Raw genomic sequence first — 15,599 nt, 5'->3', positions numbered from 1 at the left:
TCACATCACAAGCCACCTAGGGAAAGGCATGGGAACACGGCAAGTCATGCCCTAACTCCATGGCTTCCAGAGAGAAGCAGAGCACGAGACTTCCATTCATATACCACTGGACAAAGCAGTTGAGATAACCAAGCCCCACTCTAATGAGGACGGAGAGATCCACGTCTAGGGTGAGATCCACGTCTATGGTATGATAGACCACGCCCTCCTGAAAGGTTGCTGTGAACATCTTCAGAAAATTACTTCACCCAACTGATGACTGAGATGAACCTGGCACACAGGTTACACCATGAAAGATCTGATTAACAGCATCCCCATTCAGCAGGAAGCAGTTTGGAGAGAAATAACTGCGTCCATATTCCCAAATATTGTTTATAAATGTTCTTTTACATTTAAAGGGGGGTATGATATGGAGATGAATAATTTGCATTGATATGGATTTTGCTTTAGTGATTTAAATTTAAGGTCAGTTTTGTTATATGTATATGTATTTCTGATACTGATTAAGGTATTGTGATTGTGTAGTTCATTTAAAATGTAATGTATAATTAGGAAATATAGGTTGTTGATGGATTGTCATCAATAATAGTTAAGCTTGTAGTCATGTTAGATTTTCTATATATAGAGAGATATATTTCAGTTAGATAGACATTCTTCATATCTTTCAAAGACTGCAAAATATGGCATTTAATGTTTTAATAACTTAGGGATTTTCATGACAATGAGACATGTCTGCCTCTGGCAGCACCAGCTACTTCAAGAGGATGATGGGCATCGTAGAGGCTACTTATGGAGTTTGATAGCCATTTTGGCAAGAAACTACTCTTGCCTGAACTATTGGCATAAACTGGACACAAAGAACCCTCAGAGAGAGGACTGCTGTAGTTGCCTAAATGTGAGATGATCTTTTGGGGTTCCTGCTTCATGAAAGAGTCTGCGAGACATTCTGCAGGACACAACAGATACTGAGTGAACTGCCTTTGAAATTTCCTGCTTCATGGAAAAGTCTGCTGGATACTGTGGGCTTGAGGCTGAAGATGGATGCCCCAACAGTACAAAAGAACTTTGGGTGACTGTCCAGGTAGCAAGATGTCTCTGTGATTTCTAGAGTTTTGGAAGTAGCTTACTTCTTGTTCACCTAGATAATATTATATCCGTCTGGAGTCTTTGATAGAGTTGAAGAATAGATAGTTATAGTTGTTTTCCTTTTATCATAAAGACAAAATAGATATAAATATTGTAACTGTAATTCTTACTTGATAACTGTTTTGTTATATGTAATTTTACTATGTTAAAGTTAAAGCCTTTCTTTTTTTTTTTTAAACAGAAAAAGGGGAAATGATGGAGGATTCCCATTGGCTAATAAAGAAACTGCCTGGCCCATTTGATTGGCCAGCCCCTAGGTGGGCGGAGTAGACAGAACAGGAAGAAGGAAGTGAGGTAGATGGCTCAGTCAGATGCTATGCCTCTCCTAAGTTAGTCAGACTGCCGTGCCTCTCCTCAGAGAGATGCGAGATGCGATGGAGCCAGCTGTTCAGACATGCTGAATCTTTCCCGGTAAGAAACCACTTTGTGGTGCTACACAGATTATTAGATATGGATTAGTCAAGATGTGAGTAAGAGGCTGAAAATAATTGGCCAGGCAGTATTTAAAAGAATACAGTTTGTGTGTTGTTATTTCAGGGCATAAGCTAACCATGTGGGATCCAGGCAGGACGAAAAGCCGGCCCGCAGCTCCACAATACAGAATGGCGCCCACGTGGATAACTGAATCCACAGAAAGCTTGAGAAAGCTTGGGAAAGAATAGAGTAAAGCATGTTTTCTTGGTCGCAGCAATTTCTTGGGTTTGGCTCTGCTTGCTAGAGGCTAGCAAGCACTCTCATCTAAGAGAGGCTTCCTGACTCAGCTTTAGCTGCAAAACCGTGCAGCTCTTTTAAGAGGTCCTGCTACGAAACATTTAAATGGCGTTGATAAAAGCTGACTGCATGCTTGTTTGTTTTCAACAGGTGAGAATTAGTATACTTTGTTCAAACTTACAGAGTATAGAAGAATATTATATATGTGAAGATGGCATATTTTCTTACCATTTCTCTATATTAGCAAAATTTAGTATGTAGTATATGGTGATTGCCTAAAAAATAATTTGGTGACTATGTAATTGTGGACTATATTTTTGGTCCAAACGTGCATATTACAGTCATAAATGCTGGAGGCCATTCTCCACAGGATCCTTTCCTGGCAGCGTGTCCCACTCAGGTCTGGAGTACATGATTCCCAGGGGTGGGAAGCTCAAATGCTTTACTACTTGGAAGATGGTCACGGTAACCAAATTGCTAGTTAAGGTTTTTTAATTACTTTGGCTACAAAAAAAGAAAAATAATTTCTTCATATTCAGTTGCTGAAATTAAATTTCTCTCACTCTCTCTCTGCTAATGGTTTAGTTTTTATTATTTTTACTTTTTATTTGAGAGTCTAATTTAATATATTTTATCATATTCTTTCCTGTTTCCCAATTGCTCCCAGATTACCTTCTCTCCACTTCATGTTCTTTCTCTCTCTTAAAGCAAATTCAAAAACAATAGGAAAAAAATTCACAAGAACCCATGGAGTTCTGTTTGTGTCAGCCTGCCCTGGAGGGCGACTGCCATACCTAGTATAACTCCATTGAAGACAATTGATTCTTTCCGACTCTCGGGAGCTATTTGTGAATAGCTTCTTGGCTAGAAGTAGCACCTTTATGCCCACTTCCCTGCTTTGGTACTGGGATTTTGCCTGACTTGAGTTGTGCCTGTCTTGGGTGTACTTGCACAGTTTCTGTGAGTTCTTGTGCACATCAACCCTGCTGTGTCTGAGAGCTACAGTTTCCTTAAACACCAGGCAGCTGTGGGTTTCCGTGTTAATTGCCATTTACTTTGTGCCCAAGCTTCTCTGCTCAGGATTGTGGGATGCACTGATCTATGAGGACAGGAATGTGTCATTAAGAGTTGCTTTGTTGCTGTGTTCATTAAGTAGAATAATAGGCATGGGTTTCCCCCTGTATCCTATGATCTATCTTGTCTCAGGTTCTTGATCTCATGAACAATATAAGGTATGAGTTCCAGCTCATGGTGGATCTTAAATCCTACACTCTGCTAGCCTTCACACCACAGTTGTAGCAGTGGCCACATCTTGCAGACAAAACATCACTTCAGTTTGCAGGGATTGTAGTTTATTTTTCTTTTCTAGGAGCATGTATGACACCTCCCAGAACTAGGAATGGACAGTCTCTTAAATATAGTTATTCACATAACTTTTTCTTTATCTGACATACAGAGCATGAACGTATTTGTTTTTTTCGTTTTTTTTTTTTTTTTTTTTTTTTTTTTTTTTTTTTTTTTTGGTTTTTCGAGACAGGGTTTCCCTGTACTTTCTAGAGCCTGTCCTGGAGCTAGCTCTTGTAGACCAGGCTGGCCTCGAACTCAGAGATCTGCCTGCCTCTGCCTCCCAAGTGCTGGGATTAAAGGCGTGCGCCACCACCGCCCGGCACATGAACGTATTTGTAATCATTTGCTAATTTGAAATCAAACATTGCCATTTGAAGTCATGAAATTTGAACCTCAACTTTAAAATGTAGGCCGTTCTAGATAACTATCCAGTGTAGAGCTAAAACACATTGGAGTTACTTTTTAAAAAATATCACAAAATAAGCAGGTGCTGTACAATCTTTAGTTCATCTCTCATTCAAATTCCTGTGTGAATATTCTCTTATCTACCTGTATAGATGTGACTAATTGTAAAAACATAGTATCACATATTAAACCATTTCTTGGTCATGTCATGTACTCTGAGGTCACAGTCACAGAATGGGTACAGTTTAACCCGAAATTGGGTTCTTTCAGGGTCTGTCAACAAAAAAAGCACAACCAAAAAATCTGCTGGTGTCTCTGTGTGCAAAGTTTGATGCTGTGTGTGGCTTGGCTTATGTTGTATGGAGTATGTTGTACCTATCTACTAATAGAGTAACACCATCGTCAGCTGCATAGACTGATAGTCCCCTCTAAGTACTGATGTCAACATTCCTTGTTTTCAGATTTTAATATTACAGATTACAGAAAAATAGTTAAGAAAACTTTCAATTTTTTCAGAGCATTGATTTTTCACCTAAAACACATGAAATCTCCTAAATTCTTTCCCTAAAAGCATGGTGCATATGCCAAGAGTTAACTCAGTAGTCTCACCCTACACAGATAGCAAAATATGAAACTACCTCATAAATAATAATTATTGTTGAATTTATATAAGGCAATATTTACAAGAGCTAACCCTACCCTTTTGTTTTGACTTATTCCTGGTTTTTCTCTGTTAGTTATGACCCATAATGCAGTTTAAATTTTAGGTAACAAATATTTCTGGGAAAATTTAAGAACAAAAATCCTAAGATTATTTAAATGAAAAGCAAAGATCCCTTATTCCTTATCAGCCATACAGAGACCAAGAAAGAAAGCACTCTTGACTCAAGCTTATTTAACTTTTGGATATTCATTGCCAGACTTCCTAGAATCAATTTCTTTATTGGCTTTTGATTCATCTGTCTGGTAACACATACTCATATTTTATAATGTATTGTCATTGAAGGCGTTTTCACGATGATACTATATAAAGCTGTTGTGTTACAATTTTGCAATTGCTTCCAACAGCACATGTAGTGCAATGCAGAGATAACAATGACAATAACTACAGACTGTAGATGCATAATCGATTCTAAATCACTCCTACAAATGCCAGACAAGATGATAAGTACTGAATCTAAGAACAAAACTATAACTAAGCACTTAGTGTGAACATAAAAACACTCTTACCAGTTCAGGTTTACGCAGTGTAAAATAGACATTTTTGCTTACATTCACTTCTTTATGGACATCTTTTTGTATTATTGATTGTTAGCATGTATAGACTGCAAAAATACTGTACTTCATTAGCACATTTTCATGAGTGTCTGTCCGATTGTCAACACCCAAATTCAGAGCCAACAGATACTTCTATCTCTCCAACATTATGTCCTCAATTCATCAATAATTCATGTTCGTTTCAGAAACACATGAAGCATTTGACAACTTCCTGTTGTACTGCCGTCACACAACACCTCTCATTTGACATCCTCATTACTGGGTTTCTGGTTCCTGGTCTCTTGTTTTCACATATGTGCAAGTATTTGTGTGTTTTTTTAAAATAATTAATTATTTTGGTAGTAGCCAGAGATACCTTTCCCAAAGCAAATCAAGTTTGGCCAAAAATCTCCCAGAAAGCCTCACAGAGAAGAAAGACCAATGTTTGTATATGGCCTAAGAAGCTCTGTGTAACCTGCTCTCCAGCTGTTTCTAAAAAAAGTACATGGAATGTACTTTGCCCATTCCATGAAGACTTGCTGCCTTGTGGAGTATTTATTCATGCACTGAGACCACTCTTGCCTTTGAGGTTTTGCATTTGTGATTTGCTGTGCCTGAAACACCACCCTCCTTAGGATGTGTGTGACTTTTTTCAATATTCAATTGTACTTTTCCCCCTGACCTTCCTAAATTGGTCGAGTCTTGTTCCAACCCTTTCTGATCCACTTTTCTCCTGCCTATGGCACCGCCACTCGCTCATGTTCTGTTGTAAGCTTGTCTATCACCGTTTTATTTCATGAGGAGTGCAAGTGTTGTGAGCACAGAGACTCGGAAGTGATCGTGTGCCACGTAGTTCCTGAGCAGGGATACATTTTTACGTGCCTTGTCCGTGAGTCCCTTCTGCGGAAATCAGAATACTATGACACAGAAGACATGACTTCATTTCTAAAAAAGGAAGAGTTGGCTACAAATTCTCAGGAGATTACACAATCCAAAGGGAAAGAAAAAAAGAAGCCTGGAGCACATAACTGCTACTTTGACAGCATTCACTCGAGGGTATCTGAGGTTATCCAAGGGTTTCTCGGCGCCATATACTTTTTGTACTAAGGGGAAGGCAGCCATAGAACCAGTACACTTTGAGAAATTTCCTTCAAACCCTTGCTCAACTGATAGGCCGAAAGTTTAGGAATATAATTATAGTTATTTATTCCAGCTCTGTTCAGTATTAACAAAAAGCAAATAGCAAACAGTGTCACCTGAGAAACTCTAAGCACAAAGAGTGTGAGTCAACCACCCCCCCCCCCCCCCGCCAAGTCTCAACCCTAAATCCATGGCAGAGGCTACAGCTTAAAACTACAGAGTATGTGCATGCCTGCTGCAGTCAACTAGGAAGGTCTTTTGGACCTATCAGCGACCCGTAAACCAGCATCATCCACTTGCAGCGTTACAAAAGAAGATTGACGCCTGGTGCATCTGTCCTTCAGAGGCATGCACTTGGCGCTAAAACAAACTTCCTGGTGTTCAGTGGGTTCACATGGCCTTGAGGAAGAGACCAGTAGAAGACCCATCAGCTGGGTCTCCTGAAACAACAGCTACGCTGTTATATTTATAGACTCTGGGCTCTGATTAATTGAGTTTTATCAAATGAGTGACAGGTAAAGTATAAAAGGTTACTAAATAAATGAGCTAGCTTATATTTCTGAAGGATGTCTTCTTGTGAGCCATTAAATTAATCAGTTGAGTAAGTCGATTTTACCACAAGCCAATTTAAGAGATTTAAATTGTCATGTGAGCACAATTGCTTTTACCTCACTTAACAAAAACAAAACTACACCAGGAAGCATTATGCAGATTTGCTACAAGGCATGCCAGTCTATTTGGAGATTCTTCCATTATCACACTAGACATTGCTATTTAAGCAGCCATAACTTCAACTGGTAGGAAGTTACTCTTTCAGGCTTAACTATGAAAGATTTACTCAAGTGTACCCATAAGAAATGACCTCATTAATTATGATTATTTCTATTTGAATCTCTGGGTGGCTTCATGGGACTGCTGAGTAGTTTAGAATACACATGCAGGCACCTGCTGAAAGCAGAGCCTTCTTTGGTATCATAAAATCCAAACGTTTGGTTTTATATAAATGTATAATCTCTGCCTGGGTCTAATTTAAGAGTTTAGCAGACTAAATTATATTTTATCATCTGTCCAAGGAGCTAAAAACAGAAAGCAAAGATGTACTTCTAAGCTTAACAATTTCAGCTGCGTATATGGGAAAACATGCTTTCTACCCAGAAGACATGGCCTAATGTAGTTGTTAAAAATCTGTGTCCTACCTCGCGGATTGCTGTACAAAACTCACTCTGAAGCACCTTTTTGAGAGACTGTAGCTTGTGCACAGGTACTTCTCCGGATTCTTGAAGCTTTTCCAGTAGTTCAATCGCTCTTGCAACATCTGAGTGGGGGAAGAAACAATTAACATGGAGACAGAGACTAAATCATCACATCAGCAAAATGCTGTTGTTTCCCGTGATGACATTGTCCCGGTTGATAAACAGGTGGAATTAATTGTAAAATCAGAACCTATAACTTGGAGCTTATTGGTTTCATAGGCCACTTTAACTTGTCAAATGTTAAGTTTTTGCTTATATAGTTGATGGCAATTCTTAGCATTAAGTGCATTAAGTATTCCAAACTCAAGATCTTTCTAATAGAGCTTCTTAAATACTGTGTGCCAACCACAACTTCTTTTTTTGAGTTTGTTACTTCTTTTTAGATGACATTTATCACAGATGCAATGCTGCACTTATTAACATGATGATTTGGTTAGGCAGCTCCTGTTTGTGTCTATAAACTCTCTGAGGAAGAAACTTTACTAGTTTACCAAGGTTCCCACAGTCTGGTATAATGTTAATTATACGTATTTGATGGCTAAAATTATTTGACCACCTTTCTCAATTTCATCCCCATTCACTGTTGCGTTGTTCTGGGTCCTCCTCATCTGTTTGCTGTATAGCTAATTCTCCAGCATCTTTGTTTGTTCTACAACTTTACCTTCTCAAAACAGAAATCTGATCATAGCCGCATCTGCCAGCTTTTAGAACAGTATCAAGAAAGTTTTCAAATATTAATGTCAAAGGTTAATGTATCAAGACTTATGTTATATTTTATAGCCAGCAAATCTTAAATCCCTGAATTATTTCACATTGCCAAGAGAATAATGTAATGAAAGCCCATTTAAAATTATTTATAGTGATTCCTTCCCACACAGTTGCTGTAGTCCTCACCCACCCGAAAAATCACTTAGGCATTAAACAGTAGGGTATTAAGCTTCCAATTCCTAGGCAACTAGCTACAGAAAATATTACATATCACTGCAGTAAGTTTATAAACCATCCATTTGCTCATCCATCTATCTATGCATCTATCAATTAAAATTTCTGTGATATGTAATACAAAGTTTATCAAGAATAATATATTTCCTTCAGAAATCATGGAATTCACCATCTAACAAGAAAAAACATTCTTCAACAGCACAGTTACCTATGGGAAAAATTGTTACGTTTCTGAATTGGGGCAAACTTAGCATGGGTGTGTGTATCTATCGGAAGCAATTGCCAGGGAGGGATTTTAGAATCTCCCCCTGAAGCAGTTATTTTGATTGCCAATTGTAGCCCAAAGTAAAACAAATCATGTAATCAATGTGACACTGTCAGTTTCCAAAGTCTGTCTTTTAGAACATAAACTAGAAGACGGCACAGTCAATTGAACAACACCAGGCACATCGACAATCAATAGAATACCAGGGGAGACGGTATGCATTTCCAGCACATAAAATACTCTACCCAGATACCCCATGGGCCCAGAGAACTCAGTATGTTTAAAGTTGAGCTCATTATTATTATTTTTCCTTGAAACCAGCTCTTCTTTTCCTGCATTGCATATTTCCATTAATAGGTCCCCGAGCAGCCTGACTCCCAGGCTGGACTGCGGCAGCATCTTTCACACCCACTCCCACAGGCAGCTAGTCAGCAAGTGCTATGGATCCTCTCTACAAAGCACCTCTGAATGGCGCTCTCCACTTCATTATTTCAGGGACGCCTTCGTCATTTCTCACCCGTGGTCCAGGAACGTACCCTGACTGATCTCCTTTCAGTTAGTCCCTTCGTGTCCACCCACTGCGCTGCTTCTCGGGTAACTCTCCTGAATGACAAATCTAGGTCTTAGCCCCTTGCACATAAAACTTCACCGACATCCTGTTACCTTCTGGATAGAGTGCAGGTCATTTGGCGGTTTGTCGAAGTCTTTAGCAATCAAATTCCTTTCCTGCATTAGGAAATTCCGCCACCCCCAGGCTGTATCTTGGAAATCCATTTTTTTTGCCTTTCTAAAACAAGTCACAGAATGTCACGCTGTCACAGCACATTTCCTGGCCATTGGCGTACAGATCATTCATTCTTCTTGTAATGCTGCCTTTTTCTCCTTGTGAACAGAGACGCGCGGCAGAGGAGAGAGTACCTTCTCTTGTTTTGGGGGCATGTGCTTTCTAAGGGTCCCAAACATGGGGTAGGACATATATGGCAAAGGCATATTTTATCCCGTGGGAGGCTGGACAAGATTAACACTAAAATAACTCCTGGTGCTGAAAACAGGAAAAGGGCGAGGAATATTTTAGGCAAACAGGATCCGTGAAGATGGAAGGCTTAATTACGGGAGTGGGTCAGTTAAGGAACTGCAAGGAACTCAGTGTGGTTCATGTTGAAACAAGAGGGAATGTACCAAGAGACGGAGTAGTGAGAGAGCGTCTTGTGGAGGATATTTTGGTGCTTGTAGGGGAGACCTTGCTCAAAAAGCATCAGGATGTCTTCACTGATACCTGTGTTCCTTTTAGTACTTCTTGTTCTCTCCTCTGTTACACTAGTCCTTACACTCACTCTGTCTCAGTTTGCACACCTGTCTTCCTCCTTTTTATCCCTGGGCATTTACACATTTCTTACTTATGTGTTCCAATGTTTGTGAGGCATGGGTCCATGTTTATATGTGCATTCACGTATGTGCTAGTGTACAGGAGTCTAAGATGGCTGGCCCCATTGGTCGGCAATCTCAGACAGCAGAGAGATTCATGTCAGTGTTCAGCTCGTTCCCTTCTTTTTATTCAGCCCAGGACCCCTACGCTGGATGGTTCCAATCACATCCAGAAGGTGTTTTCTTTCTTCATTTGAAATCTTCTGGAAATAATACCCTCAGACACAGCCAGGCATCTTTCTATGATGATTTGAGATTGAGTCTAGTTGAGAGTGAAGATTAACCATCACAGCTGTATACTGAAATCATCCAGGGGCCTTTCCAAACACAGGTGCCTGGTGCAATCACATGCACGGGATTATAGTGTGGCTGGCGTTGCACGGTATCTGGACACAAGGCTCAAATGCATCCAGGGTAGATTCATCTAGATGATCTAGTGAACGTGACGTTTTCAAAGTCCCTCTGAGATTGTATTGTGCAGCGAGGGCTGTTAAAAACCTGCCACAGATTAAATGGCTCTAAATATAATTGTTCCTGAGACCACTAAGAGAGCTGACTGAGATGCAGGCTCCTAGCCCTTATCCTCATTTGAGAGATGTTGATTGAGAAGGAGAGAAAAGAAGACCGGAGTATCTTATTTATAAAAAGTGTTCAAAGTGACCTTGTAAATACTGGCTCGTTCTTTCCTAAGTAATACATTAGAACAAAATGAATTTAGTTTATTTCATCCCTAACATTCCTAAAAGCCTTGCATTCTATTATTTTTTGAGATAGCACATAAAAATGATGCTAAATTGGGTTCCTCAAGGTGTCTCAGAATTACCGATAAAAGCCCAGGGTTTAAAGTGATAGCGTTGAGCACCACTTCATTTCAGTACCGTAAAAAAATGACACGTGAAGTGAATCCTGACCAATGAACTCCAAATTTCTGAGTAGTACCCACTCTCCTTGTTTTTAAGATTCCAGGTGGCTTCTATGGCAATGCAGGCATAAGAAAAATATTGTTCAGTAAGATTTCTGAAGGAAACTAGACACACCTCAAGTATGGCTTACTGAATGTTAAGTTGGTTCTATAATATTGCAGCATTAAATGATTCCCACTCCTTCCATTGGGTACCTGGGTGAAGACAGACATTTTCAAGGAGATTTTTTGTTAATTTTGACAGAATCACAAAACCTTTGTGTCTGCCCCATTAAACAAAGGGTAAGAGGTTCCAGAAGACCAACTGTAGATTGTGGAAGTTCTGGGATAAAGAGAAACCGACATCTATTGGCTGCGTAGGCTTGGGGATCATAACCAGCCTGCCTTCTACGTCTATCTGCGCAGCTTAGAGAATCTAGGAGGAAATGGCTACTCGGCCTTGAGCCTTTCTTGCTGATATCAGTACACTTGAGTCCTGCAGTATGAATTCAGGGAGACATAGTAGGGGACAAAAGATAAAGGGCTTCTGAGAACCAAACATGGAAAACATTGGGCCCTCCATTGCAAACCAGGCTGGTGTGACTGATAAGCAGACATGAGACCTGGACCTGTATACAGTATCCTGATTTTTGTACCAAAAAAAGACCTTCAAGATCAGGATCTTGGAAGGAAGATAAAGAAGCTTTGGAATCCTCTCAATAGTTAAAACTACTGCAACGAAGAGTAGTTATTTATTAGAGCTCTCTTGAAGTTCTTGCTGAGCACGCCCCTGTATTTATTTCACAAAACCTAAATCGATTACTGACATAAAAGCTTGAATCTACTACTGTAGTTTACGTTAGGACAGAAACTGGATACGGGCTGGAAGGACTGCTGAACAACTACAGGAAAAGAAGATGATCGAAGAAGGTTTCTTCCTGAAACCTCCACTTTATCGACTCTTGATACTGCCGTGCCACCATGAGAAGAGGACTCCTGGGAATCACACTTGTATACCCATCCACCTTTTAATTTCAGCTCGATTTGCCCTCCTCTTAAAGGCAATGGCACACTGTAGCTGAACATCTGCAATTCGCGACTCAGTCCATTTGCAGATGGCTTAGGAGACTGCTGCCGACTGGATAATTCATGAAGATCCATTTATTTCTCGTAGTGATCCTTGAGGCAGAGAAGTTCAAGATCAAAGGGCTGCAGTCTGGCTAGGGCTTTCTTGCTGTGTCATAATACAGCAGCGGCTATCACATGGGAAGCAAATAAGACCGAGCTAGCTTCCAGAAGGGAGCCACTCTCGAGAGAACCAGACCACATCTACAACAACGGCAAACACTGATAATCATTCCAGCCACAGAGGATGAGTCTAATGATTCATCCCTCTCAAAATGTCCCAGTTGTTATTATTGTCACAATGGCAATTACACTTCAATACTGATTTTACGGAACAATTCAAACCATAGCATGTGTCTGTGCCTCCCTCCCGTTTAGGTTCTTCTGATGTATACAATGCATTTTTTCCATCTCAAGAACTTCAAAAGCCTAAATTCACTCCAGCAACAACCCTGAAGTTTAAAGTTCAAACTTTCATCTAAATCAGATATGGGTGACATGTAATCCATGATTGAATCGGAGACACTTCTCGTTATCAGTGAGACGTATGAACTGAAAACATAATCTACTTTCAAAGTACTATGAAAAGACTGGCGTGAAATAGACGTGAGAACACCAAAACAGAGAAATAGGGAAAACAGATAAGACTGCTAGTTAATTTTATATTTATCACAAATTACAAATAAGGCTAAAATGTAATAATAAAACCCCATTAAATTCTGTATTTTCCCAGGGGAAGTAAAAAAAAGACAGATATCCTGAGTAAATTGGGAGCATCGGGATCATGGGAGAGGTTAGAAGGGGAAGGAAGGGAAAGGCAGGGGAGCAGAGAAAAATATATAGTTCAGTAAAATAAAAAAAATTAAAAATTCTGTATTTTTCATGGTGGACACAGAAGTATAGAAATTAGAATTTTGTATTTATGGGTTTACGCTTTCCTTGATTCTCCCATTGTCCTGTTGACCAGTACTTGGCTCCTTTCTACTCGTATTAATCGAGTAGAAAATAGCAAATGGTTGCATGGTCATCCCGTTTGCATTCTTTCCCAAACAAAATTGGCTCCTTTATACATATAAATTTCAAAGTGGGTGAATCTTGGTTTTCTGACTTCCAATTTCCTTTTAATTCTGTCTTCCATCTTAAGTAACTTATTTGCTATCTCGCAATGTATATAGTTAAGAGTAGCCATGCAGCTGCCTGACTGCTTCTTACATGTTTTTTTCCCTGCTAGATATTTTAGTCCATAACGCTGAAGTTCTACATTCCATAAAGCTTTAGCACATGGGCGTCATTCCAGCAACTTCTTCGCTGCTGTTAAAGAAGAACGGCCTTTGCTTGAGCCTCCAGCATCTTCTTTCTCATTTTGATCTGAGACCTCATGGTCTTTACTGTCTATTTCTGTCAACAGCCTTACCGTGACCACAGTCCACAATTCTGAGAAGCTATAAATTTTCCCTCTTCTTTTCTGTTTCTGATCTCTCATTAGAAACACCCTTTGTACTTTGTTCACAAGAACACAGCCTGTTGCTAACCTCTTCCAAATTCTCTTAGACTCTCTGCTTGGGTACCAGTTTTAAAATCTGTTCTTCATTTTCGCAAAGGGGCTGTTGCAATCGCTCCTCATCTCGATACCAATCCATGGCTGTCCATTCTCTGTGGCTATAACAGAAACTCATGGAGTGGGCCACTTATAAAGAAAATAAATCTATTTTTCACAGACCGAAAAGCTGGTGAGTCCACGAGCATACTGCAGATAACAAGGAACATTGTGTGCATTATAACATAGGAGGAGGGCAAGTAAGCAACACAAGTCAGAATTCATCCTTAGAGTAGAATTATTGAGAATACATAGCTCAATCTCTGATTAATGGTATGGATTTGTAATAAGTATGGCCCCTACTTATCTTATCACCCCCTCAAGAATATTACTGATTAACATTTCAACTGCAGTTCATTCAGCAGCAATATATGGGGGAAGGGGGAACTAAACCTACAGTATAAAGCCATTGTATGTTAATATTTTTGGAACTTTTAACCCATTTTATCTTCACACATACTTGTAAATGGAATAAATATCTATCTTGTCATCAGGGTTATGAAGGGTTTAAGTAACTCACTAGCAAACGGGAAATTTCATTTGGAAGCTGGTTCTGAGCTACACTAAACCCCATGCTTTTAATGCCCATTTCTGTTGTGACTTGACTTTCAGCAGCTTTTCTTCTTTGACATTCAGTACTTTGACAATAGCTCTGTGCTCTGCAGGTTTTCTTGGTCAGACTCTGAGCACTTAATTTCTCCTCTTTCAAGAAAGATTAACCCTTATGCATTTACTAGTGTACCTCTCTCAGGTGGTAGCTATTGATCAACAGGATCGCCTAGAGAGCTTTCAAATGACCGAATAGCATGGTTATTAGGCTAGGCACTCCACTGGAATTACCTGAGAATGCCGAGAAAGTCACAGAGGCCTGGCTCCTACTCACATATATTTCTGATTTCATTGATCTTGTGTGTGACCTGGGCATCAGAATCTTCAGAGTTTCCCAGCTACCGTAAAGTAAAATCCTATTAAGACTTACTGGCTCAGGAGCTCAGTGTATCCTTGTTATTTTAATTATAGTTAAACTCATTCTATAATAGAGAATACAAAAACGCAGAGAATAAAACATCTTCTCTAAGGAAAGAGCTGGTCATGAAAAAAAAAAAAGAAATTTGAATCAAGCAACGGGGTTCTAAAATCTGGGCTACATTTGAAATGTGGCTTTGTAGCCAACATCTAGTCAGATGGTTGTATCTAGAGGTTCTACTCTGGTATAATTAAACATAGATACAAAATAGAGTTAGGTTTAGAGAATGAATGTATCCCAAATTTATACATATCTGTCATTATTCTATAAATATTAGAATATAATAATATTTTATAGGGCTATTTTATTTATAAGTTAGGTATAATGAGTAACCTTGAGATGATTTAAAGTACACACGGAGAGATTCTTATGTTATTTTCAAACATTCCACCCTGTGGCTTAGATATATGAATTATCTGGCCCAAAGCTAAATAACCAAGCAATGGTAAATACAGGCTTAAAAGAAACCAGAATTTAGCTCCGTTGCCCATACATTATTTATTCCTCTAACCTGATACTTAAAATGGATTGGAAAGATACAGACAAGTTTCACACAGAGCATTGTTTAAATATTATAATACACAACATCATGAACCAGAGCAAATATTCCTAAGACTGTCTCAGACCATATTAGTTCATAGTAATAACGTTGAGTTGTAGAAGAAAATGGTCAAGACTTTATTGATTACTGAAAATAGTAATAGGAAAGATTTTGGAAATACTTCATTAAAAATATTGGAATTCTGAAGGCAAAATAGCAGTATCAGCAAAATTGTAGAGTTTAGAAGATGGTGGAACTCAAGTGGTACAAGCCTCCAGGGATCTGGGGCACTCATGGAGTCTCCTTTCCATCCTTCATGATGACCTTTGACTAACTTGATTGGCATATGGCATCTACAGTTGGAACTTGGTCATTTAAAGCTAATATCTACTAGGACAGCAAAAATGTATTAAATACTGTGACAGAGAATATGAAGTATCTGCTCCAAAGTCACATATCCCTTGCCACCATCCACTACAGAAAGCAGAAAATAAACACATTTCTCTACCAAGAATCT

The 15,599-nt window shown here is 39.2% G+C and overlaps 1 protein-coding gene across 5 annotated transcripts in view; it reads right to left on the bottom strand.

The window, feature by feature from the left end:
• Lin7a (lin-7 homolog A, crumbs cell polarity complex component) overlaps window positions 1–15,599 on the bottom strand; it is a 141,980-nt gene that overhangs the window by 88,077 nt on the left and 38,304 nt on the right. Inside the window, exons 1-2 of one of the 5 annotated variants that reach the window (XM_038314578.1) lie at window positions 9,003–9,140; window positions 7,203–7,321 (exon numbers count right to left, since the gene is read on the bottom strand). Coding sequence is in view for 2 of the 5 variants with exons in the window: in XM_038314576.1 (XP_038170504.1) it covers window positions 7,203–7,321 (119 nt within the window). In the remaining 3 variants the exon portion in view is untranslated. Of the gene's footprint in view, window positions 1–7,202; window positions 7,322–9,002; window positions 9,141–15,599 lie in introns of those variants that run through there. The other 4 variants (XM_038314579.1, XM_038314581.1, XM_038314576.1 and 1 more) reach the window with 4 other exon arrangements.

This window comes from Arvicola amphibius, chromosome 17, assembly GCF_903992535.2.
Source record: "Arvicola amphibius chromosome 17, mArvAmp1.2, whole genome shotgun sequence".
Classification (NCBI taxonomy): Eukaryota; Metazoa; Chordata; class Mammalia; order Rodentia; family Cricetidae; genus Arvicola; species Arvicola amphibius.
The sequence above is the reverse complement of the archived record's forward strand: the minus strand, read 5'-3'. Positions and strand labels throughout refer to the sequence as shown.